The sequence below is a fragment of the Electrona antarctica genome (assembly GCF_951216825.1).
Source record: "Electrona antarctica genome assembly, chromosome: 19".
Taxonomy (NCBI): Eukaryota; Metazoa; Chordata; class Actinopteri; order Myctophiformes; family Myctophidae; genus Electrona; species Electrona antarctica.
This window is the reverse complement of record NC_136800.1, coordinates 6,120,154-6,143,897: the sequence shown is the minus strand read 5'-3', so window position 1 is coordinate 6,143,897 and position 23,744 is coordinate 6,120,154. Positions and strand designations below refer to the sequence as shown.

General features: G+C 41.1%; 5 protein-coding genes across 5 annotated transcripts; 2 read left to right on the top strand and 3 right to left on the bottom strand.

Moving 5' to 3' along the window:
• The first annotated feature begins 1,393 nt into the window (after positions 1 to 1,393).
• Positions 1,394 to 7,069, top strand: LOC306943620 (glutamate-rich protein 6). Its single transcript, XM_079530047.1, has 8 exons — positions 1,394 to 1,430; positions 1,581 to 1,738; positions 2,339 to 2,400; positions 3,681 to 3,859; positions 4,528 to 4,610; positions 4,982 to 5,134; positions 5,544 to 5,769; positions 6,621 to 7,069. The coding sequence occupies exons 1-8, from the start codon at positions 1,410 to 1,412 to the stop codon at positions 6,891 to 6,893; spliced, it is 1,155 nt and encodes a 384-aa protein (XP_079386173.1). The 5' UTR covers positions 1,394 to 1,409; the 3' UTR covers positions 6,894 to 7,069.
• A 2,848-nt stretch (positions 7,070 to 9,917) lies between these two features.
• Positions 9,918 to 11,093, bottom strand: LOC306943801 (kelch domain-containing protein 3-like; the record flags this gene model as incomplete). The annotated part of the gene is made up of 1 exon (XM_079530327.1): positions 9,918 to 11,093. The coding sequence occupies one exon, from the start codon at positions 11,091 to 11,093 to the stop codon at positions 9,918 to 9,920; it is 1,176 nt and encodes a 391-aa protein (XP_079386453.1).
• A 3,171-nt stretch (positions 11,094 to 14,264) lies between these two features.
• On the bottom strand, positions 14,265 to 17,709 carry selenot1a (selenoprotein T, 1a). Its single transcript, XM_079530068.1, has 6 exons — positions 17,467 to 17,709; positions 16,490 to 16,600; positions 15,835 to 15,961; positions 15,192 to 15,279; positions 14,936 to 15,100; positions 14,265 to 14,824 (listed from the first exon to the last, which is right to left on the bottom strand). Exons 1-5 carry the CDS (start codon positions 17,604 to 17,606, stop codon positions 14,967 to 14,969), a joined length of 600 nt encoding a protein of 199 aa, XP_079386194.1. The 5' UTR covers positions 17,607 to 17,709; the 3' UTR covers positions 14,265 to 14,824; positions 14,936 to 14,966.
• Positions 17,710 to 19,029: 1,320 nt separating this feature from the next.
• Positions 19,030 to 20,323, top strand: LOC306943515 (ATP synthase subunit g, mitochondrial-like). The gene is made up of 3 exons (XM_079529899.1): positions 19,030 to 19,179; positions 19,493 to 19,647; positions 20,143 to 20,323. The coding sequence occupies exons 1-3, from the start codon at positions 19,128 to 19,130 to the stop codon at positions 20,239 to 20,241; spliced, it is 306 nt and encodes a 101-aa protein (XP_079386025.1). The 5' UTR covers positions 19,030 to 19,127; the 3' UTR covers positions 20,242 to 20,323.
• A 53-nt stretch (positions 20,324 to 20,376) lies between these two features.
• Positions 20,377 to 23,645, bottom strand: ift22 (intraflagellar transport 22 homolog (Chlamydomonas)). Its single transcript, XM_079529898.1, has 5 exons — positions 23,380 to 23,645; positions 22,712 to 22,794; positions 22,027 to 22,116; positions 21,663 to 21,865; positions 20,377 to 21,566 (listed from the first exon to the last, which is right to left on the bottom strand). The coding sequence occupies exons 1-5, from the start codon at positions 23,422 to 23,424 to the stop codon at positions 21,418 to 21,420; spliced, it is 570 nt and encodes a 189-aa protein (XP_079386024.1). The 5' UTR covers positions 23,425 to 23,645; the 3' UTR covers positions 20,377 to 21,417.
• Positions 23,646 to 23,744: the final 99 nt, after the last annotated feature.

Genomic DNA, 23,744 nt, shown 5'->3' with positions numbered 1-23,744 from the left:
ACCAAGGTGAGTGCATGCAAGGCCAGGCCTACTTGTGTGTTTGTTGTGTTTAATTTGTTGAATATAGTTAGCAGGCTAGTTTAGGGTCAGCCAGGAAATGATTAGGCTCATTGGGCGATCGATGTGTCTAATCAAATCAGTGGAATTATTACTTTGGTTTGGTTTCTCTTGGGATTTGAATTCTCTTATCTGTGTGTCACTAGTGTCCAGCTGTCCTTTCTCCCTTTCTTTTGTTGCTCAACCTGTGACTCACACTGCACATTTACAACTCTCTCTGCTTTATAGACATGAGTGGCACATTTTACTCAATCACGTCTATTTTGGTCTTAACAGAAAACATACAGAAAGATTTGTCATGCTTATAACAACGTATGGCGTCGTCGTGTTTGTTTGTGAACATTAAAAAAATATATATATTTGTAAAATAAAAGAAAAAGGATGTGTCTAAAGAACTTGATGTAAGAGGAAATATTTACAGAATACCTACTCATCATACCCGGGATGGCAGGAGTTCTGAGATACAACCGAGAGTCTGACAACCTGCTGGTTCTGGATGCAAGAACCATTAATCCTGTGGTAAAAACATCCTTTCTGTTTTAACCCATTTAGCACCACCTTACATGTCCAGTTTAATAAATATATACATCCCCCCAAGACCACTACGCTCTCAGGATGCTGGAAAACTCACAGTCACAACACATAATAAAATAACGGTTGGGGGCAGAGCTTTCACACACCGTGCCCCCTGTCTCTGGAACGCTCTCCCTCAGGATGTCAGAAATTCACACTCCCTGGAAATTTTTAAGTCAAGGCTAAAAACACACCTTTTTTCTATACATTACGGTTCCGCTTAGTTTTTAATCAGTATGATTCATACAGCTATGCACATTTTACTATGCTTTACTATGTTTTTATTGCTATTTGTGTTTGATTTGTTTTGTATCAATGCTGTAAAGTGCACTGAGACCCCCTGGGGTGATTTTGTACTATAAATAAAATAAACTGAAAAAATAAAACTGACCTGAGATCAGATTCTAAAAATGTCTTCTACATCCTGACAGTTTTCTGAAAAGGCTATGTTTCTATGTCAGTCGTTCGATTTTAAAAAAAATAGCAGACCTACAAGCTCGTAGTGCGCCACTCGGTGGCGCGCTATGAGCTTGTAGATCTGCTATTTTTCAATAGCTAAAGCATAACATAATGCTAACATCAAAAGGGGTTCCCGCCCAGATTGGGTTAAATCCTATATACAGTTAAAAACATGAATTTGACTTAATTCTTGTGAGTTCAGTTTCAGTCAATAATGCTGAGAGCACTGTGTTTTCCAGCCACAGACTATGACAGCCTCTGTGTCTTCTGTGATAATATGTGAGTTCTGTGGAGAGAAGGCAAGGCCTTCATTGGACCTAATGTGGGGAGAGGAGCCTGAGGTAAAGTGAATACAGGTGTGCCTTGTGATTTCGACTAGCCCATGGTTAGATGTTTGAAAACCACATGATATATGTTGTTTGTCTATTTGTGTCTATTTGCACGTCTCATTTTCTATAACTCTCTTTATTACTGTGGACACACACACACAGTTCTGCTGTCCCCAACACCAGCAGCTGTGTGAGCTGCTTGTTCATCAGATGCATCTGGCCCAGGAGAAATCTGACCTGAGAAATGATATCCCAACTCAACAGACACCCACAGAACAGCAGGAACTGCTCTGCCAAAAAAGGGAGATTATGCAGTGCAGGTATATAGACATAAAGGATGGATTTATTAGATTATTAATCCAACCTCAAATGTAACATAATTGAGTGTTTATGAGTTTGTAGGACGTTGTATAGCCTACAGGTAGTTACGATTTAGTTTCCTCAATATGTCCTTTACTGAATATTGTTAGCATTTGCACAACACACAGCTGTATAGTTTCATAATTGCATCCTATCTATTGCATTGAAATTAATATGTATTATATTTTAAATTGTAAATGAGGGTTTGTTTACTAAATAACTAGCAGCAGTGGCCAGATAGGACTATAGGAGGTATAGGCATGCAAAGAAATATGAAAATGAAAGTTCAGAGAACAAAACAAATTGCAGCATCGATATACATGATTCTACTACGTCCTCTACACTCTCAAGCCAGTCTACAGTATGTGTCTGTCTCTAGATTTAATAAGAAATAATGTAAGCATATTCTTGATTTGGAATGTCTTCTCATGACTAACTCAAGCAGGCTCAGGTTGAGATTGAAACCCTCTTCTCTCTTCACTGCACACATGTATGCCAGTGGCAGTTCATGAGTTGTACAAAAGATTCTCTCTCTCTCTCATTCTCTCATTTTTGCTTAGAAAACTGGAGCAAGACAGACTCTACAGGGATAATACAGCCCACCCACCTTTTGTAGAAACGTGTGAGTATATAGTTATCTTACACTTAACTCACATTTGCATTCATGTCACACCTGAAATGCATTTAATTTCAGTCATGGCACACAAACTTCATCTGGATGGCATACAGCTACAGTTTACTCTGTGTCTGTAAACATGGATATTGTGTGTGCCGAATATACGACTCTGATTATAAGATGGCCCCCATTATTCAAGACTCATTTGTGTGAAAAGAACATTGAATGTGGCCTGGGCCATGGCTCAATGGTCCAGGCACCTTGGCTGGTAATCCAGTCTGGCAGTGTGCCGCAGGCTCGACTCCCGATCCCAACGGCCTTTACTGCATGTCTTCCCCCCCCATCTCTCTCCCCATTTCCTGTCAGCCTACTGTCTGTCCCTCCATAAAAAATATAAAATAAAGGCGAAAGCCACACAAAAAAACATTTAAGAACATAATTAAAGCCACACAAAAAAACATTTAAGAACAAAATAGTCTAGGCCCCGATTATAATACGACCACGTTTTTTTAGGATATTTCCATTGGGAGACAAAACAAGAATTAATCACATAGTGATATAATGTTCAGGTGAAAGAAGCACTGTCTCCGTTGTGTTCTCCCCCCCCCATATTAGTATGATTATTGTTTTATTAGTAACATGTATGTTTGTGTGTCACAACCTCGCGCTTCGCGGCCGTTACGCAAACTCCGTTCACTTCATGGGGCCAGTCCAATGGCGGCTCTTCTACATAGACTTCTATTGAATGGGGACAACCGGAAGTTGTTTTCTGGCCCCTCAATATCGCAACTCTTCTATTAGAGTCGACTAGGTGGCGAACATGTCGTCAGTCTACTCTACATTTCACAAGTAGATGTTAGGCCAGGCATACCCATACAATTGTAAAAGCTTAAACGTCGTTGTGTGACCTTGTCTTCTGTAAAAGTCAATACACAGATAATTATACTGTATCTTGCTGCGTTGCGTCACTGTTGTAAGTAGCCTTGCCAAGCCATGAGGCCCATAGGGCAGGAGCCTATCTCCTGTTTCTGTAGCGTGAGGCAGCTTGATGTACAAGTACACCCCCTGGACATGATGCTAGTATGTCGCAGGGACTTACCCCCAATCCAACCCTTGATGCTGAGTGCCAAGCAGGGAGGCACTGGGTCCCATTTTTAGAGTCTTTGGTATGACCCGGCCGGGGATTGAACCCCGACCTCCCAGTCTCAGGGCGGACACTCTAACCACAAGGCCACTGAGCTGGTAACTGTTGAGATAAGACGATATATTTTGTGTTTGCCACGTAGACGTCACAGGGTCAAAGCCTCTCAGCTACCTGCTCTCCACCTGCGCTCCAGGAAACGGACGCTGGACTGTGACTCCGTCTAAGACTGACAAGAGCCACGAAATAAAAACACAAGAGGCAGAGGTGATGATATGTTGTTGTGACCACAAGCACTTTGGCATATCTTACCATAACCATAAGGTACAGTACACGTGATTACATCCATAACACATGACATCATTATTATACAATTAACCAGTTCTTATGGCTGTTATGTCTGATATTACTGTTGCTGGTATAGCTTCAATAACTCATGTCTAAAACTTTATAAACTTTATAAATAAATGATAAACTTTATCAGTATTAGATGAAGCCATTTGATCCATTTAGACCTGGCCTAAAATGTCTTCTGAATCCCAACAGTTTTCTAAAAAAAAACACACATTGCAACTATGTTGCTTTATCAGTGATTCTTAAACGTTTTCCTATCAAGGACCGCCAGAATTACATGTACTTATATCCACCGACCATCAGCTCAGACTGTTTCGTTCCAGGGACCCCCAGAAGCAAAGATTTTATTTCAAAATGTTCACTTTAAAAAATATGTATATTCATAGATTTGCACACATTTTCATGATTATGAAAAGCTCATAGTTAAATAGTTAAAGTGGTTAAAAAAAAAGGCTAAAGTGACACAGATGCGCTTCCAGTCTCAATCGGTTAAAAAAGACATAAGTCCTCTAAATATTGTGCAATCCTGTGGCTCACAATCTTACTGTAACATCCATTGATTAAGTCCCACATACTAAAACAACAACAAATGTAAATACAGCATCTGGAGGCTTAATCTGTTGCCTTTGCATTTACAGGGTGGAGCGGAATGTCTTCAGAAGTATTATTATAATGGGTTGAAGTTTCGTACAGTGTTCCCCGATGGCTCTGCTCAGGTCTTGTATCCTTTTCAGTGGATGAACGAACACAATTGTCTGTTCATGTGTTCATACACTCTCAGAGTTACAGACCCATAAGGGTACATTTGGTTCCTATAACTATCATTTAGCTGGGGACCCTCTGGAACTCTCTCAAGGGCCCCTAGGAGTCCCCGGACCCCACTTTGTGTGGATGTCATTATCCATCATTTAATTCTAACATGTTTGCCTGACGAAGGTCTGTATAATACCATGGTCACTCTGTCCTTCAAACCAGTATCGTGCGTGCGTGCGTGCGTGCGTGCGTGCGTGCGTGCGTGCATGCATGCGTGCGTGCGTGTCCTCCTCACCAGTGGGTGTCGTTCCCATCCTTATCTTCTTCTCATGGTAACAGCTACCCTTCTGGCCTACTGGCTGTGGTCATCGTGGTGACTGAAGGAAAAGGGAGGGTCTGCATTGTGTACGATGACAGCCCTGAGCAACAGATAAGGGCTTTGTTCCAGTCTGACGGCAGAGCGACGTGTTACTACAGCCATGGTTCCATCTGGTAATAGTGGAGAATAATGTACTTTTATGTGAAACTTAAAGCAAATCATGCATAATGAATCATACGTGCCCCGATTTTATACCCCAATATACAGTGTACTTTCTTTGAGTGTGGGACAAAGTTATTATAGTTTCGCATTTTCCGTATATAAGCTTTTATTTTATTTTGACTTTAATTTCAAATTCAGTTTAGTTTTAGTTAATTTAGAAATAATTTTCATTTCTAATTTTACTTAGGCTTAGTTTAGTTTACTTTAATTGTAATATTTGACAGGGGCGATTTTCAAAAAAAAAGTCAGGGAAAAAACGGTTACCCAAAATGCTAGGTTTATTTATGACATATTGAGATTTATATCACGACTGGTCATTTATTGATTGGGAAGACGTGTAAGTGTTTATTCATGTTGCAGGCTGAGCTTGGATAGTTCAGGCGGTCAGTGTTTGGATGGGCTTGGTGCCAGAACTCAGCATTGGAGCTGGAACATCCTGAGCCCGACTCCCACCCCTCTGCGGCCCGTCATCCTGTCCCTGAACAAATGCATAGGGGTCCGGGTCCTGGGACGAGAGCAAGTGTTCATCTCCTTCCTTGCATGCAGCCAACAGGCCAGGTTCAGTGTCGGTGCCTGTTGTGTGCAGGTAGGTACCATATCGGACATCCTCTCACCCACACACACATAACACAAGTATCAAGTTGGTGGTGCAGTTCTTCAGTTGAACACATTCCACGCGTTATAGTATAATTGACAAGATACCGTTGACTGCCGGGATTGTTTAATTACCTTTGGAGCATACGCCGAAGTATTTGCGCCTTTGATCCATGGAAAAAAAATAGTCCCATGATTTGTTATTAAGCCACTTCCGCGATCCGGGTCACAGACAAAGAGAAAAGCGGGCTAGGATTGTCTATATGATATCCCCTCGTTCACTGTGCATTGGACTCTTTTTCCCAGAAGCCCTTGCAAGCCGGCGGTTGGTTGATTTCCGGTTACGTCGTCATAACGTGTCCGCCTCGTCACAATGTCCGCGACAAAACCGGATTTTCATAATAACCATCAAACAACGGCGAATTAAACACATACAACAAATGGCGGGTTTGGCGTATTACGCGTGGAAAGACAATGGAATAAATGTCGTGTATGGTGGGTTATGCGCTCAAAGTTAATATGTATTGTACATAAGCTAAATTATGAGTTTTAGAGGGGTGCTCGTCTGGCTTTTGAAATTACGTCATATGGCAGACAAGTCTATGGACTTTTAATGTTTGTTTAGGGTACTTATAAACGTTACGTCATATGTGGCAGCCATGTTTATGGTGGGTTTACAGCAGTTAAACAAACATTGCCGTCATGTGGCAGCCACAGTGGGCGCCCCTCACTTCACACGAGTGTGATTCATTTTTTTTAAAGAAATTACCTTTGTACAAATGCAAGTTAATTTCAATACCAACATCTGTAATATGAGACATAAATCTCATTCATCTCATCAAGGGGGGATATAAAGGAGGCGTGCCTGCTCCAGGAACAACATCCTTAACTAAAGAAGAGCTGTTTGTATTGGCTGGGAGGATTAGGGTTCATTTGACCATTAAGCACCTCCGCCAGTGCCTTGAGACACCCTCCAACCTGCGACCGTTGAGAACCAGCCTCACCCCTCACCTTATTGCTGTTGTCCAAAGACTGCTAGAGGTGAGCAACGTGGTTCAGATGAGCAAGCGAGAAAGAGACTTCATCCATAGTTGCCTTCAGGACTGTCTAATCTGATCATTAAGTCATATTGAAATCACTGGGTCACAAAAATCATTAAAAAAATGCAGACATGGGATTAAAGAGTACAAATGAAACAGGGCTTCTGATGTAATCTGTACTTCCTTTCATTTTAATGTGCCATACTAAAGATTCACCAAGACCCTAAAGAAAGCTAACCTGACTCCGCCAGATGGGGCAGCAGAGAGTACACTGGGTTCCCCCCTCCTGCTCCCATCTGGGAACTCTCAGGCAGACTTGATGCCCGGCCACAAAACGGCCTGGCCAATCAGCAGCAGCTAGAGGCGGGATAGCTGCTGCTGATTGGCCAGGCCGTTTTGTGGCATGCTGTTGAATCACAGCTATTTATAGTGGGTAACATTGCCACCAATTTGAGCAATTAACCAATCTGTGACCATTCTACCAACAGTTAATTTAGAATAATTTCTGATGTGTAGTTATGTTGTCAGAGTTTGAGTCAATCCTGGGTTCATTTTAAGCCACAAAACTAGTACACTTTTGTTACATCTGGTTATGTTTTTGCTAAATGCTGCTGGTATTACTTGATGTTGAACTGTGGGTGGAGTGGAATCTTTGTTGTTGAAAAGTCAAATTAACTGCATTAATCATGTGATGGATTAAAACTTGAATAAGGTTCCTACACAATGAATGGGGTGCAATAATTTCCCTCACATGTTTTTGTAATCCTACATGTCTTTTCACTTGATTTATGGGGTCTATATTTAGGACTTTTGACATATTCATAATGTAAATAACTAAAGCTTTAGCAAGGTTACAAAGTGCTTCTTCCCGAGATATCACATCACCAGGTAAACAGAGAATGGTGTGCTCAATAGAGCTCAAATCTCTGCCTACCATACCTCTGCCCTATACCTCCATCTTTCTGTATAGGCAGGGCATGTGATGAGAATCTGTTTTTGGGTTTTGTGTGTATGAAACAGCACATTGTAATGGGGAGACGTGTGTATATATAAAGCGATTACACAGCAATTAACAATAAGCCTACAGTAGACCTAGCTCTGGTCCATAGCCTTCTACTGCTTCTACGATTCTGCCCTGCAGTATAAGGCTATGGGACTACTTTCGGTTTTAAATCTCAAATCGAAATCAGACCAGCCTCTCCTCTTTAGTGGAAATCTCACGAACGTTTGACCTACTCACCAATACAAAGATGGGTTGTGTCAATAGAAAGCCTACTTTCCTTAGTGGACGCACTCTGAGCCCCCCACCACACGTATAAACGGTACTTTTTGGCCAGAAAGGGATTTTTTTTCACCGGAGGAAAAATATTCTCTATGAGGCAGTTCTCTGGGCAATATTGGTAGAGGGCGCATTGGAGTAAATAAAAGTATTTTTTTTCCGGTAGAAACAAAATCCCTTTTTTTTCTCCAATACTCCTGTTGTCTGATGTACAGTTGGAGGCCATCGATATTGTCCTTTTCTTTTTGCTGAGGTTTGAGTGATCTGCGCAAAAGGACAGTTAACCCATTTTGGGCGGGAACCCCTTTTGGTGTTTTAAACATTATGTTATAATTTAGCTATTGAAAAATAGCAGATCTACAAGCTCATAGCGCGCCACCGAGTGGCGCGCTACGAGCTTGTAGGTCTGCTATTTTTGAAAAAACGTGAAAATATTTATTTCAGAAAACTGGAGGATTTAGAAGGATTTTTTTAAAATTTTGAGGTCAGGCCTAAATGGGTCAAATGATAAGGGACAATATCGGTGGCACCCAACTGTAATCATAGCCGTTGTCAGGTCCACACACCTTAACTCCAATGGGCTTCACCGATGAGCACAGACCTTTATTGGTTCCATTGAACATGCTGCCACTTATACTGGCAAAGCGGCACAAACGTGATGTCATCACATGTCGTGTGTGTGTGTGTGTGTGTGTGTGTGTGTGTGTGTGTGTGTGTGTGTGTGTGTGTGTGTGTGTGTGAATGGTCGTCCTTTATTGACTGTTGATGGTGACGTAACTAGGCTAACGTTTCAGGGTTGGAATAAGGTCAATAAACGGGTCTAAGGATTTAGAACAGCAGTTGTAATAGACATTAGTTAGTAGCAGCAGTACTTGCGTGCTCTGCTTGCGCACAAGTAGGCCATGTATGGCCTACTAGTCTATGTATGTACCAGCAGCTTGGCATGCAACTGTTTCAGGCTGGGATCTGATGAAGAGTAGCAACATGTGAAACATTCCAACTGAAGCTTAAGTAAGACACGTAAATGCGGGAAGCGAACGAAGCTGTTGTGGCAGTCTGACACACACACACACACACAGACCTCTGTATCGTTCCAATTTCAGTTGCCCTCTGGTGGCGGGCGGGTGGTGTTACAGCGTGACACACAGACAGACAGACAGACAGACAGACACACACAGACAGATTTGGTCAGCTTCTATAGTTAGTGCTCACTTCGTTCGCAATAAACTGTAATATCAGGTCCAGGGGTGTCAGAGTGCAATTAAGAGCTTGTAAATGTCATCTTCTGGAACACAACTGAAAAGTCTTTGGAAAATTAATTGGCAATTCTGATCTCATACCTACTGCTCACCTTGGAAAAAATAAATACAAACAAATTCAAAAACACCTTCACGGTCATAAAAAAAACATTAAAAAAACACAAAGGTCTCCACCTCTGCAGTCATTTTCCTCTCCCATTACCAGTTCTCCAGTACAAACATCCGTTTTCTTAAGTCTTCTTCCATAACTGTCAATTCCTGCATGGGCCCAAAGCATTTCTACATTAATTCACGATGGAGATCAACCGGGCAGAAGAAGTTTCTATTCTTAGAGATCTCTTTTGCAGCCATATCTGCCCCTGGAACAGTTCACTTGGTAGTAGAGTTCTCTATTCTCCTACATAATGCTGCTCAGTTTCCGGGTGGACATCACTGAGCACATTCCTGTGCTCTGCTTTCTTTGCCATCTGAATGAAGGGAGCCTTATTTATGGGTGGCAATCTTCTAGTTTTTCCCCGTTGTTCTCTTCCATTTGCCTTAGATCTTTGTTCTCTGCCCGTTGTCATGCGTTTCCTTTCCTGATGCTATTGGTAGTCATGGCTTTGAGCTCCCACCTGATGTCATGTGGGAGTCCCGACTGCTCCAACCCGTACTGAATAATTGACAGCTTGCATAATGTCTTCAGAGTAGGACTTAAGTCTAAGATGTACAGATCAGAGACACTGGCGTCATATTCATCTTGATCTTCACATTCCCCTTGAATGGGTTTGTATCTGTATCCTTCAAAGAGGATGATACGATCTCCCACCGTGCAACAGCACAGCCTGGACAGCACAGATGATGGAGACAGAGGGTAACCCTTGGGCTCAATCTTCGTCCAGGAGAAGGTCTCCAAGTTGAATTTCCACATGTCATTGAAAGTAAAGTTCAGACGAAAGTTAAGGCCGCCAAATATGTACAGTTCTCCATTGTAGGCAAAGGCTGAATGACACGCCCGTCCATCTGGAAGTAGTTCTGCAGAAGGCATGCTCAGCCAGCGGCTGGTCTCTGTGTCAAACACTCTGATTCTGTTGTTAGTGTTGCACTGGCCTTCGTATTGGCCTTCGAACAGTTCCACTTGACCCCCGAATACAAACATCTTAGTCCCGATGATAATGGCAGAGTGACATGACGAAGCCGGTGCCGGCGTGCCTCTGGTGGGAATTAGAGACCACACCATTGTGTTGGTGTCCAAAGTGTGGATGTTATTAGTGTATCCAGCCAGGAGCTTGAATCCTCCAAAGATATACATGATCTTCCCCAAGACGCAGGCAGAGTGGCCGCACCTCGCCTCCGGGACAGTCCCTGAAATCTTGGGCTTGAACCATCTGTGGGTGTTGACATCGGTGGGCGTCGACAACGCATAAAGCACGTTGCTGTACGTAGGCTCGGCGACGCCAGCGACACGTGTAAGTAACGCTCCCCCCCAGATGTAGATGATGTCTTCTATCAGCACCGCTGTGTGGCCATAGTGCATGGAGGTAACATCACACGAAGGTTGCTCTCCGCCGGTTGTGACCGCTGGCAACTTGGTCCACCGTAAAGACACTGTGTTGAAGATGTGCACATCGATGTGACCCATGTCGTACATGTACGTCTGCCCATACCATCTAATGGAGTACAGCCTGTGCCCCACTGCCACAGCAGCATGATAGTTCCTCTTCTGTCCTCCTTTGAGATGCACTGTCCAGCGCAACATCTCATTCACCGAATAGCTTCATGGGGTGTTACAATGGAGAATTGTGCATGCTACTACTTATATAGGTAAAGTATAAGCACAAACATTAGGCGAAGCTTGGCCAATCCGCAAAGCCGATGGGTTGAGTTGGCTAATCTGGGATCTCAATGACGATGTTGAATATGAATCCCCATCGCAACACCAGCCCAGGTGTCTGGAAATCCCATGCCACCCTGCTATTTACCCTGTGTGTCTGACTGTCTGTGTGTACCACATTTGTGATGATTTGATTGGCTGAGCACGAAATGTGATGATGTATGATGATAAGAACGCCCCTCACTTTACACAATTGTTTTTTTGGCCAAATGTTCACTCCAGAATAAGGACACTAGGGTCCAAGTGTTTAAATGATGTGTACTGTGTGTGATTTAGTTTAGTTAACGTCATTTGTGTAATAAATAAATATTTATTTAAAATTACAACCGTGTGAAGTGAGGGGCGCTCTTATATCATCATGGCGTACACTATGACATCATCAGACACTATGACGTAAAATTGTCCATTCATTGTCAATGGGAATTTAATGTTTGTGTAGGACAAAGTTTGTGCACATATACACCAAAAGCTGGACATAGCCCCTCAAAAACAAACTGCAATTCGTCAGAAGCTTGCACAAAATAATTGTCCTATAGTCCAAAACAGAAACAGAGTGGCAGCCATGAAGTCTACGGACTTTGTTTAGAGCACTAAACGTGATGTAGCAGCCAAGTCTATGTATTATATGCACAAATAGAATAATATTTCATAAGAAAGAGGCTGTCAGCCATTCAGTCACCTACTACTTTAGAAATGACCTAGCCTGGTAAACCTCTCCCCCTTGCCAGACAATTTTTTCATTCTGCCAAATGATTTCAAGGGGGAGTGGTGTACCAGGCTAGCAATGACCTATCTGCTGGAGCTTTCCATTGAAGGTCCAATGTAGCCTGCTTCACTCATCAGCCAAATAGTTTTGATTTATTTTTATTTTTTATGATTTAACATAGCTAAATTTACACCTTGTAACTTCCGGTGCACTAGTGGGTTATAAGAGTGAATACACCAAAATACACCAAGTACACCAAAACCTCAAAAATATGATGTATCACTTTTGAAATGAGTTATTGATGATTCCTAATGTTGTCACTTTACACCACACTATGAAATCAAGATTAGACAATGTCTAATCTTTTTTTTTTTTTTTCAAAGACGTCCACAGACGTCTTGGGCTATGCACGTGCGGTAATACCCATGACGTCCACAGACGTTTTGGGCACAAAATGTGTTTTAAATGTGCTCTAGCCTATAAATAAAATGTACCTGACTATAATATTCTCAGAAACCAGCTCTCTACCATGGAAGTAGTCCTACTCTACCTGAACTGTGTGGTAGAGTAGTTCTACATTGAACTGTGTGACCTTATGACTCCTAAAGTGAGATTTATACTTTGTTGTACACAGAAAATCTACAAGCTCAGAACCTGTTATGTTTGTGACGTGTTGTGAGCTTAGTTGTAGATCAGCTATTTCTGTATGATGGTACATTATTTAGGCATAGGGCTGACAGATGTCAACCAGGAAATAATAAAGGAAGAGGCAGATAGGACAAGCACTTGTAATAACATATAACCCATAAATGTAAACCAATTATTATATGTTGAGCCTGGTTATTAAAGTTGCTAAGTAGGTGGCTTCAATATCTGTCAACAAACATATTAGTAGGTACTATAGATGATGCTGTTTAAAAGACTGAAGTTCATCTGAATATAAGAAATGGAACTTCACAGCTTTATTCTGACTTTCCTTAGTTATGCTGCCATCATGTGGTGAGATTTGAGAAGACGAACTATTCACAAACCAAAATATCTAGCAGAATGTATTCAGAATCAGAAGCATTATAGTAAAGGGCTGAAGTTACTTATTGTGTTCCCTGATGGCTCTGCTCAGTCAGGTCTTGTTTTATCCTTTCAGAGGCTGAAGGAGCATAATGTTTATGTATCTTTGTCTGTAAATCTCATCTGTGCTTTGTGTGAACATTGTATGTACTCAAATGAATCAGGTCCTACAGTACTTAATACTTATAATGTTGATATACTACTGATGCTTCAGTGTTTGCAGAATTTCTTGGAAACCAGAAATACAAAAGGCACAAATGGCTTCTCTGGAGGCATGCATGGAGCAAGCAGTTAAATAACCAGTAAATGTCAAGAAATAGTACAGTACATGCAACATTGGTAAAACAAATCCTGCTAACAGTGTAAAATGAATGGGCATTGTTAAAATGAATTTAACAATGCCCCACCTGGGGCATTGTTAAAGTATGATTAATCGCCCCCGAAAACAGGTACATCTTTTTTTGACTGGTATTTGTGCCATGAGTGTATACACACACACTGTAAACATTACACAGTGATAAAGTGATGCAACAAACTCCAGAGCTGTGATGTGAAATATTGTTGCCGCCGTGTAAAGATTTGAATGTGATTGTTCTAGGCAGATGGTATTCACCACCTCCGTGGCCTTGTGGTTAGCATGTGCCTAGCCTCGATACCCAGGCTTTCATTTAGAGATCACTGCTTTAAGGCAATGGACCAGAGCTCGTGTGTGCCCTGAGATTGGGAGGTCAGGATTCAATTCTTGGCCGGGTCATACTAAAGAATATAAAACTAATGGGACTGCCAATGGCATTCACTCAGCATTAAGGGTAGGATTGGGGGTAAATCTGACATTCTAGCGGCGTCATGTCCATGGGGTGTACTTGTACTGGGCGATGACCTTGTACGTCAAGCCGCCTCACGCTACAGAAAAAGGAGATGGGCCACATTCATCAGTTGGATCCCAAGGCTACTTACTCACCAGATGGTTTTAAATGATAGCCGTTAAGTCAGCAAAAATGTATTAATCTGGTAAACTAGACTTTTAACCACACCGTCTATAATGCAAGGTTCAGTACTTTTCTACCTTGACTGTGGGGTGTTGACAAAGATGGTCTGGACTGGCCCTTCTGATACATCTTTAAAGAAATAACCTGAACCGTTTTTCCTTCCTCACTGTCGCTTACTTGAATTGATAGACATTAATGAGTAAAGCTCATTCTAGAACACATTGAGTAAACCTCCTATAAGATGACACAAGAGAAAAAATAACAACACTTCAGTTAAATACTTACTATATTTTTGTATTAATCCTCTTAGCTTTGTTCAAGCTATGCAAAGTAAATATAAAAATTAGAATTCAGAAATCAAACTGAGGCAATTTTCAAATAATTTGATGGCGATGAGGTGGCATTTTCTACACAGAGCTAAGTTAAATTAATAACAAGAAACAGTTAAAACTATACAGAATTGCTCAATGGTAGAAATGACATGATTTTTCTTTTCTCGTGGATCAAGTCTATAGTATATGACAAGTTTCAGACTATTTGTGTAGACATGGAATCTCTCAAACAGAACCATTTCATATCCACAAGGTCACATCCCTGTAAGCCTAAACCGATTTTTTATTGTGCACCATTAATGAATGCTGCACGAGTAGTAATATTACAACAAAATGACCAGCGCAGTGGCCAAAGATCCCACTCTGGTATCGGGGGTGAGGACTCTTAAGGGACACGGTGAGGAGTGATGGGACATCCAGTGTGCGCTAGCAGACCTCCTGCCTTCAGCGCAGACCTTCATAAAAATCACTTCACAGCCCGATGAGAAACCCACCTCAAACCTAGAGAACGGAAGCAAGTCATATACATTAGATTAGAACATCCCCAATATGAAAGCTTGTCAGCAACCTGGTTATTCTACCGCAGAACTGTATAAAGCCCAGAGTACTTACATGGAGGGGTCTTTGGCTCCAGCCAGTAGGGTTAAGAGCGGTGGTGTGACATTGTGTCCATTGTGTCCATGTGAACGTTCATCTTCATCTCATTCTCGAGTATCTGCACCAGCTGCTGCATGGAGGGTAGGTGACCCGACTCCAATTTGGACCACACTGGCACATCTACAAATGTAAAAGCATAATATATATGTCACCAGCACACAACCATAATTGAATGTAAATCTGGCCTATGCTGTGACCAAGAAAGTCTCACCATTTAAGGTGATTTCAAAAGCGCCTGTTGACATCAACTGGTTTTCAATCATGTTGCTGAAGAAGAACACCATCATGCAGGCATATATCTGAAAAGAAGCTTTCAATTATTAACCACTTTCACCTGGCATCCATATTTTGGGCACTGCATTATAGGCACACACAAAAAACGTTATGATTTACCCAGAACACGCCACTAGAAGATGAGCCATTTAGCCCAGCTCCTTGTTTGCACACATACTTTGTTATGTGGTGGGTCCTTGACCCTAAGCATCCACAATATTAATTTGTCACCTTGGAGATAACAAGCTTCGGGGAAAACCGCTGTAGACAATATCAAGCAAAACACCACACCCAAACCCCTAGATGAACAGCTAATGAAATCCCATGGGTGAGATGTTTGTATGCAAGCCTGTATATTAAATAAATTATATCAGCTGGCTTTATTCCATTTCTGTGTAGCCTATTGTTTGACACCAGCAGTATGCTGCATTTATAAACACTGTAATATACTGAACACAGGCCAAACAAGAATTTAGCTCACTTCAGATAAAGATTCTTAAAATCCTAATACACCATATTTCATGCAAGTTCTACACCAGCGTCATTTACCGTTCGGCATATGAACCAAGCAGTGGCCTCACCTTATTCTCCTGGCCCCAAACCCAGATGCCTGGGGCTTGCATACCAACGAGGATAAACGGGTCCTTGCCGATGATAATCAGCCCAATCACCAGCAGTTTGAACACGGACAGGAAGGAAGCGAAGTGTCTGAAAGAATAAAACAGGAAAAGGACTTAAAATGCCATTGGTATAACAAAAAAAAAAACATAGAATGGCCCGGGCGGCTGGCGTAGCTGTCTGGGCACCTTGGCTGGTAATCCAGTCTGGCAGTGTGCCGCGGGTTCGACTCCCGATCCCGACGGCCTTTACTGCGTGTCACCCCCCCCCCCCCCCCCCCCCCCCATCTCCTGTCAGCCTACTTTCATCTATCCCTCTATCAATACAAATAAAAAAGGCGAAAGCAAAAACAAAAAAATCTTTAAAAAAACTTAGAACTTCACATATTCCTTCTCTCTCAGTACCCAATATTAAATAATGTGATTACCCATACGTTACGTTTTTAAATTCCTGAAATGCAGGCATGTAAAGGTTAATCCTATACAGGCAATAAATGCTCTGTCTGCTTCAGTCAATTTAGGTATAATCAATGCACTTGTAGTATGCATGCATGTGTCAACTCCTAATTCATTATATATATCAATGTAAATGTATATGATGGAAATCTCTCTTTCTTACCGATAGAGGGGCAGAGGGAGGTAGTTCTCTCCCTCTATACGGATGTCTGGGTACCGCTGGTACAAGCCCTGCGTGTACTCCTCAAACACCCGCTTGTACCCTCAGGAAATGCTGTGGGCGCAGGAACAAAGGTTAAAGTCAGGAACAAGAGCAAGACAAGACAAGTACACAATACAGTTTTTTTGCTGTGTAAAACTGGGTGCTCGGCATAGCAGAGGCACACATCAATGTTATCTTTCCATCGTTGTGCACTTTTCTTTCTACTGGAAGGTTGTAGTGGTGGTGTGACATTCCTCTCTGCAGCACATTGCCCAATAGCTTTACACAAGGAAAGGATAGCTCTCCAACCATATAACTGTGGCATTGACAACACTTGGGGGGGGAAACCGCCTTAAACATGAGCAAGCTTTCTTGGGCTAGTGTCATTACATTTATGACGTGTTTATGTGTTTACTAGTTATTAGTTGCCAGTGCATGTCTATGATGACATGCACTGGCACTGGCAGAAACATGTGACTCAACGTCACATGAACTTCAAAACAAAAACCTGTTGTACCACAGTCGATCTACAAAACGGTACCACCACAAGTCTGAAACAAGTGTACATATGGGATCTGGAGAATTGGATTAAGTGGCATGTTAATCCATGATCCAATAACACAGTGCACAAGAGGTAAAGAGTTGGATTTGAGAGCGGAAACAGGCCGTTGGACCTGGCTGGTTGCATTGCATCAGAGTTCCCTCTATATCATGCCATTGCATTGGGCAGATTTCAACATCGAAGAAACAACTTTTAATTCAGACTGAAGTTCATATTTGGTGTTGGTTATATGTTTGATCTATTCTAGAGACATGATAATGGTATGTCATGTTGTGCAACGTCTTCTTCGAAATCGCGGCTAGCTTGGACATTGACATTAGCTGGGGTTAGCTAGCTTAGAGCTACTACTGTACTATATTTACACAGTCATTCTTACCAAATCTGAAATTTAAGAAGGGGCCCCGTGGCGAACTGCATCTTCATCTTCTTTATTCCACCATTTTCCGCAGATGTGGCGCAGTATAGCGAGAAAACTCCCAGAAAAATGAGTGAGAACGGTAACCACTTATTCGCCATTACTGCGTTTGGCTAAATTGGCTGTGTTTCCTTTCCTACTCTCTAGTATGTGTGTAGCTCATGAGATGAGATAAACCAACTGCTCCCTCCCAGAAGAGGCTCCGTCTAGGCATAGGGTCGTTTTTTTGCCTAATACTTTAAAGCTTTATTTTTTTTATATTGCTAAACTTCCTCACCTAATTTTCATCTGGTGATCTGATCATCTTCAGTCAATAACACAGGAAATTGGCATTGGGCTTGCCTTTACATGAGCTCAAGAGTGTAATGTTTTATTTTATGATAATTTTATGATTAATTGAAAAAGGTAGACCCTCTTGTAAACAAGTGTAATGCTTTATTGGGTCGTCCACTCACAGTTGACAGTTTTTGTATCGAGTTGTGCTTTAAATGTACTGTAATTCTGCAAACTGTTAATAAATACTTCAATCAATCAATCAATCGATCAATCAATCAAATTAAAATAGCATAGTCTGGGTCGAGGTCAAGGCAAAAAAGTACCCTGTTTTCCAAGGTCTTCTTTATCTTCTTCAATCGCAGTTGTTAAACCAACATGACAGGAATTTACCGCCACCTACTGCATCGGGCTGTAATGGCATTTACTGTATTGTACACCATGAAATGAAACCAATGAAACACTGTTTATGTTACATAATTAAATATCACTTGTTCCTGCATTGTGGACGTTTAACAAATTCATTTGGGATCATTACCTATATTCTACTCTTGCGAACTTTAACAAGTCCTTGAGTTCATTCCTCCTTTTCAAAATGTAAAAAAAGATCAAACCGATTCATTTAAAATATATATTTTGTTGCAGTTGCTGTTATATAACTACACCTACTGTCCACTAGATGACGCTGCAAACCATTTTCTAGCGCTACATTTCCAGCCCATCCGTTGCCAACCTTTTGTCTTTCAAAATAAAAGTCATAAAGCAATGAAAAAGCCGCCCTTGAAAAAGCAATGGCTATATGCCAAAAATAACAATAACAAAGTGAGCATGGCTATTACTCACAGCAATTAATCATTAATCATTAATGAATAATAATAATTAAACCATAAACTAACAATTTTCAGTGTTCCACATCACATACAGAATTTAAATTATGAATCTTTATGTTGACACATTATTACTAGCGAAAAGATATATGGTGTTAAAAGATATATATAACAATAGTTTTCAGTCAGTAAAGTCTATAGCTCTAGCAACTTTCGCCGTTTTAACTAACCTAATGTCTCAAGACATTTTCTGATAAACCTTTATTTTAGTAATGAGTAGTATTTATTGTAATTTTACCGAATGTGTTCCCAGTTTGACTTTAGCCTAATATAAAGCATAATTTAGCATAATTCGGAAGCTAGGCGTTGGATTTATTTTACAGTCAAATATGATCTGATTAGATTGCATTACTTTTATTTTCAGTTGAGTGTTGTTATCCTTATCCTACCGGAAGCGTGTTCATATGGCTTGGCTTTACAGGAGGGGTCGGGAAAGCTGTGTGAAAGTCATTCAATAACAACATGGCACAAGCTGTACAGAAATTGATCGCCAAAGTGCCCACATTGGTCAATGGTAAGTGTATTAATGTTGTTTGCATCTTTGAGATAGTGGACAGAAGCATGAAGTGCTGACAGAACTTGGCATGGCTTGACAGTAGCAGCAGCAGAAGATGCGTCTATAGCCTAATCCACACACATAATAGCAGCGATAACACATAATGGCAGTCAGCACTTGTATTAATAAATGCATGCAATAACCATATGTACATTTGTAAAGTGTAAACCTTAATTGATACATATTTACATTTGATATCGAATTATGTAACTTGTATAGATCATCATCGGCCAAGTTAGATCACATAGGGCTCTCTTTTTTTGCGTTTCAGCCGTCGTTACGTACTCCAAACCCCAGCTAGCGACTTTTTGGCATTATGCACGTGTGGAGCTGGTCCCCCCTTCCCCTATGGAGATCCCCAAAGCCATTATGGGTGTGGGGGGTGTCATCAAGGCCACAGCACGTCTTGGACAGCTGACAATGCGGGTGAGTCGTAGTATAAAGTAAGGGGTATGTCTCCAAAATAAGGTCATTCTCATGTTGTTGGAACATTAAGTTGTGGAAACCAGTGACATTTTCTAAAGTCAAGATTGAAAATATTGTTGTATTGTATTGATTGTAGAATCAAACTTTGTTTGATTCTTGTTTTGTATTGTATGTCATGGCTGTTATAAAGATTTGTTAATACATTTTTTCTAAAGATACTGGTTATAGCAACGCAACCTATATACTTGTGTGCATTGCCCTCTGAAGGTGCTGTCCCACTCTGTCCAGAGTTGCATAACACACTCACATGGACATTCTTTGATTCTTACCTGACTTGTTCAGTGTAATGCGGTGCACACCACTTGCTGTTCTTTAGTAATCTACAGTAACTGCTGTGTCCAAATGTACATTTCATTATTTGTGCATTTTATTAACAGCTGTCATATTTCGACCCTGAGAAACTTTTCTATTCTGAAAAACGTTTTGTGTCCACAGGACGTCGTGAGGAATGGACTGGTGGCCACTGAGGTGGCTATGTGGTTCTACATTGGCGAGTGCATCGGCAAAAGAGGCCTCATTGGATATAATGTTTAAATTATGGACAATTTAATCTTCTTTGCATTCTGAGCATGAATAATGGTCAAATTTGGGACCCAATAAACTGATGTCAATAGTTTGAGAGGACATTTTATTATTTTTCCCTTGCATACTATTTGTTTACAAAGCAAAGCTGTTTGGGCACATTTTATTTGCAAATGTTTCTCCAAAGGGTACACAAAAACGTTGATACACAAAAACACTTGACCAAAGTAAAATGTATGGATCTGTACTTCATTACAAAACAATGTTTGGCAGACATGCCACATTGGGGTGCTAGAATGTGAAAGTTTCATAGTACACTGGTAGCCAAGATCAACGGCAATTAACGAGTCACATATCCTATAGAACTTATTTCAAACATGCTGTACAGTCACTAGTGCAGAATGGCATTGAACATGCTAGAATTATGATGGCATGGTCAAATTGCCCATGATTCGAGTAGAATCATGCTTAATTTATATACGTCAAAGTGTATACAAGTATAAATTACAGTAGGCTTGAGATATTCTCTAGGCCAGTGGTTTTCAAACATTTTGTGCCCAAGGCACACCAATATTAGCCTGGCTAATAAGCCAGACTCAAATCACACTGTCGTGTGGTATTTGAGTCTGGAGATGCTGATCTTGTTTCCCGGGGGGCGGGTTCAAACATTTTCTCTTTGACGCAATTGGTTAGAGCTACTGTCAGTCAAAGGTCTCAAGCGTGAACGTCAATGTACCAAAGCCCGCCCATATTGCATACCATGTCCCGATTGGCCACACCAGTTCTCTGGTGTAGGAAATGGGCGTACAATTGAGCCTCTCCACTCTCCAGACCGTAATCCGCCGGCAGGCAATTTTTTTTTGCCAATGGCTGATTCGGTCTGGCTTATTAGCCAGGCTACACCAATATAGCTTTCAATGTGAGCTTGCAGATCTGCTATTTTTCTATGTTTGAACATTTGTGGAGGAAGTTTCAATTGAACAATTTTTGCCTATAATACCAGGGCTAAATAGGGATAACCAGGGCAGGGTATAGAATTTGGTTATGTATTGGTAAATAAGTCCACACAAAGTACTGATATAGTTAATTATTATAGTTGTAATATGTGGATGTCTCACGGCACACCAGTGTGTGTGTGTGTGTGACATGTGTGTCCCTTGGCACACCATTTGGGTACCACTGCTGTGACTATGTAATGATGGACATCTCTTCCCGTTCTCTGCTCTCCGACAGCGCGTTCACAATATTTCTCAAATATTTACGAAATGCTTGTCTCACATCCTCGGGCTCCTCTTCCAGGTTGGAATGAATGAGCGGAAGTCTGCTCAGATGAGAGGCTGCATTAAAAAGGAATAACATACAGTACTTATGAGCATCGACATATTAAGCAGAATTCTAAAAGCTACCTGTGTAGCATCATTCAATAGTGTTACCTAAAGGCAGCTGCCCTTCATCCGCTCCACTGCCGGGCTTGTGGTGAGCAATAAATAGGCACTGGCTGTCTTGCAGTCCCAGAGAGGAAATAAACATTGAGTGCCAGGTCTCTATTTCTTTCAGGTGACTCGGAACATCGTGATTAAAAATAATTACAACACCATTGCAGTCCCTCATCAGTGCTGGCCAGCACGATTCAAATCTGTGTCAAGAGAGGAGCAATTATTACACACTGCAAGAGAGTATCTGGATAATGGAAACATGAATAACTGTGTGATCTACACACCAACTTTCTTAAGGCACCACAAGACAATATTAACTACAGTAGGTTTTAAAGGTGCTTGTGCAACCCTTTGTGCTTACTTAAAGTCACCTGCGCAGTCCCAAAGCTCCACATCACACATTGAATATTTGTCGCCACTGCCATCATTCTGCAATTCAAATTCCAGTATCCTAAAAAAAAGGAAGAAACAATTTAGCTGCGATTGCTTATTTGTATCCACTGTAAGTTACTTGACCAAGGAAGGACAATCAATAAAGACTATTCAAATTTACAGTCAGTCAACCTATCTTATCTACCCATAAGTGATTGTTTGAAAATTGTATTAACAGTTTGTATAATGGGTACATTTCTAGGAAAGTACAGGTCAATAGAAAATCTGCTAAGAGGATAAAACCAGAAACCAAAACGACTTACATAAGGGTCCTCCATTTTCACGGTTAAAAGAAACTGAAAATGTGTACAGTATAGGAAAGGGGGGGGGGGCTTTTACTTTTTTACACGGGCCAGTTTCAAATTGCAGCTGCCCATAAGTTCTCTTTGAGAGCAGTTTTGCACGGCTGTTGGACCATTCCACATTTTGGTGGCATAGGAGCTAAATTAATTTATTTTAGTATAACAGTGACTGTTACATAATGAAATTATGTATTATTGTTTTTTATTAGATTAACTTTCTATATTGGACTTGTAACAGGTATATACAGCTACAGTGCTATAATAAAGTCCCATTGATATAAAGAAGTGCTTCCCAAACCCCTGTAGGCCTACCTGACTCCTTGAGTAGGACTGTACTCTCCTCCTATCGTTTCTGTTGTATCAGATAGGAAATTTGCTAGCACTGTCTTCCCGCTCTGAAAAATTATCATTTTTAAACAAAGTTTTTTGTTAAAAAGTTAAAGCCTGTAGATAGTAATCATTGACATAGGCCTAGAGTGTTTGTTCAGTAACATGTCTCCCCGTCTCTCTAGCTCTCTAGTAAACAGAAAGAAAATTTTCAGGTAGGACCACAATTTGATCCAATCAGGACAGAGTGCCCAGTACCCATTTATCAGCTTCAATGTTATAGTTCTCCAGTTCCACTTTTGTCCTGTATGAGTTCTCTGGAGAGCCAAAGACCCCTGTTACTGATTACTGAATAACACATGAGACAGTACCACTTCCCTAAACATGTAGTGTTGTTAGTAGGAATAAACACATAAGCACCCAGGAGGAAGTGGACTGAAAGCGGAGGGACCAAACCAAGTTCCTGTTTTCTACATAAAAAGGAGGTGATGGGTGATGCCCCCAAAAGCAAAAACAGAAAGAAAATATTTCCCCACATTTTTTTTTACTGAACTGTCTGCATACTACTATAGTACTAGCAAGTAGCAACCAGTTGCGCTTCTAAAATCAGCCAAACAACTTGTGTAGAGAAAACGCAGATAAAGAGCTCTTACCTCGCTAGGTCCAATTAACAGTATCTTTGCTTTGAATTTTTCCATTTCACGTCCCTGTTAGCCACTCAGCTAGCTCAATGAAAACATAAGATATAGCTATAGCTTACTTAAACTAGAGCCAATCCATCGTCTATGTTATGTTTGCTCCATGCATGCAGTTATAAACAAAAATGATAAGGAAAACTAAATTCTATATGAATTATTGTTATTTGGGAGCTGAAAAGAATCGCACACTAGTTAAGTCAATTCTACAAGTAAACTTCCTGTTCGTTTCTATGGTTTCCATGAGAGGCTGTGGTCCCCTCTGTTCATTGCTCATTTCTAACGTCAATCAACTGAGGACCGCCCGCTTCCTCTACCGGGAG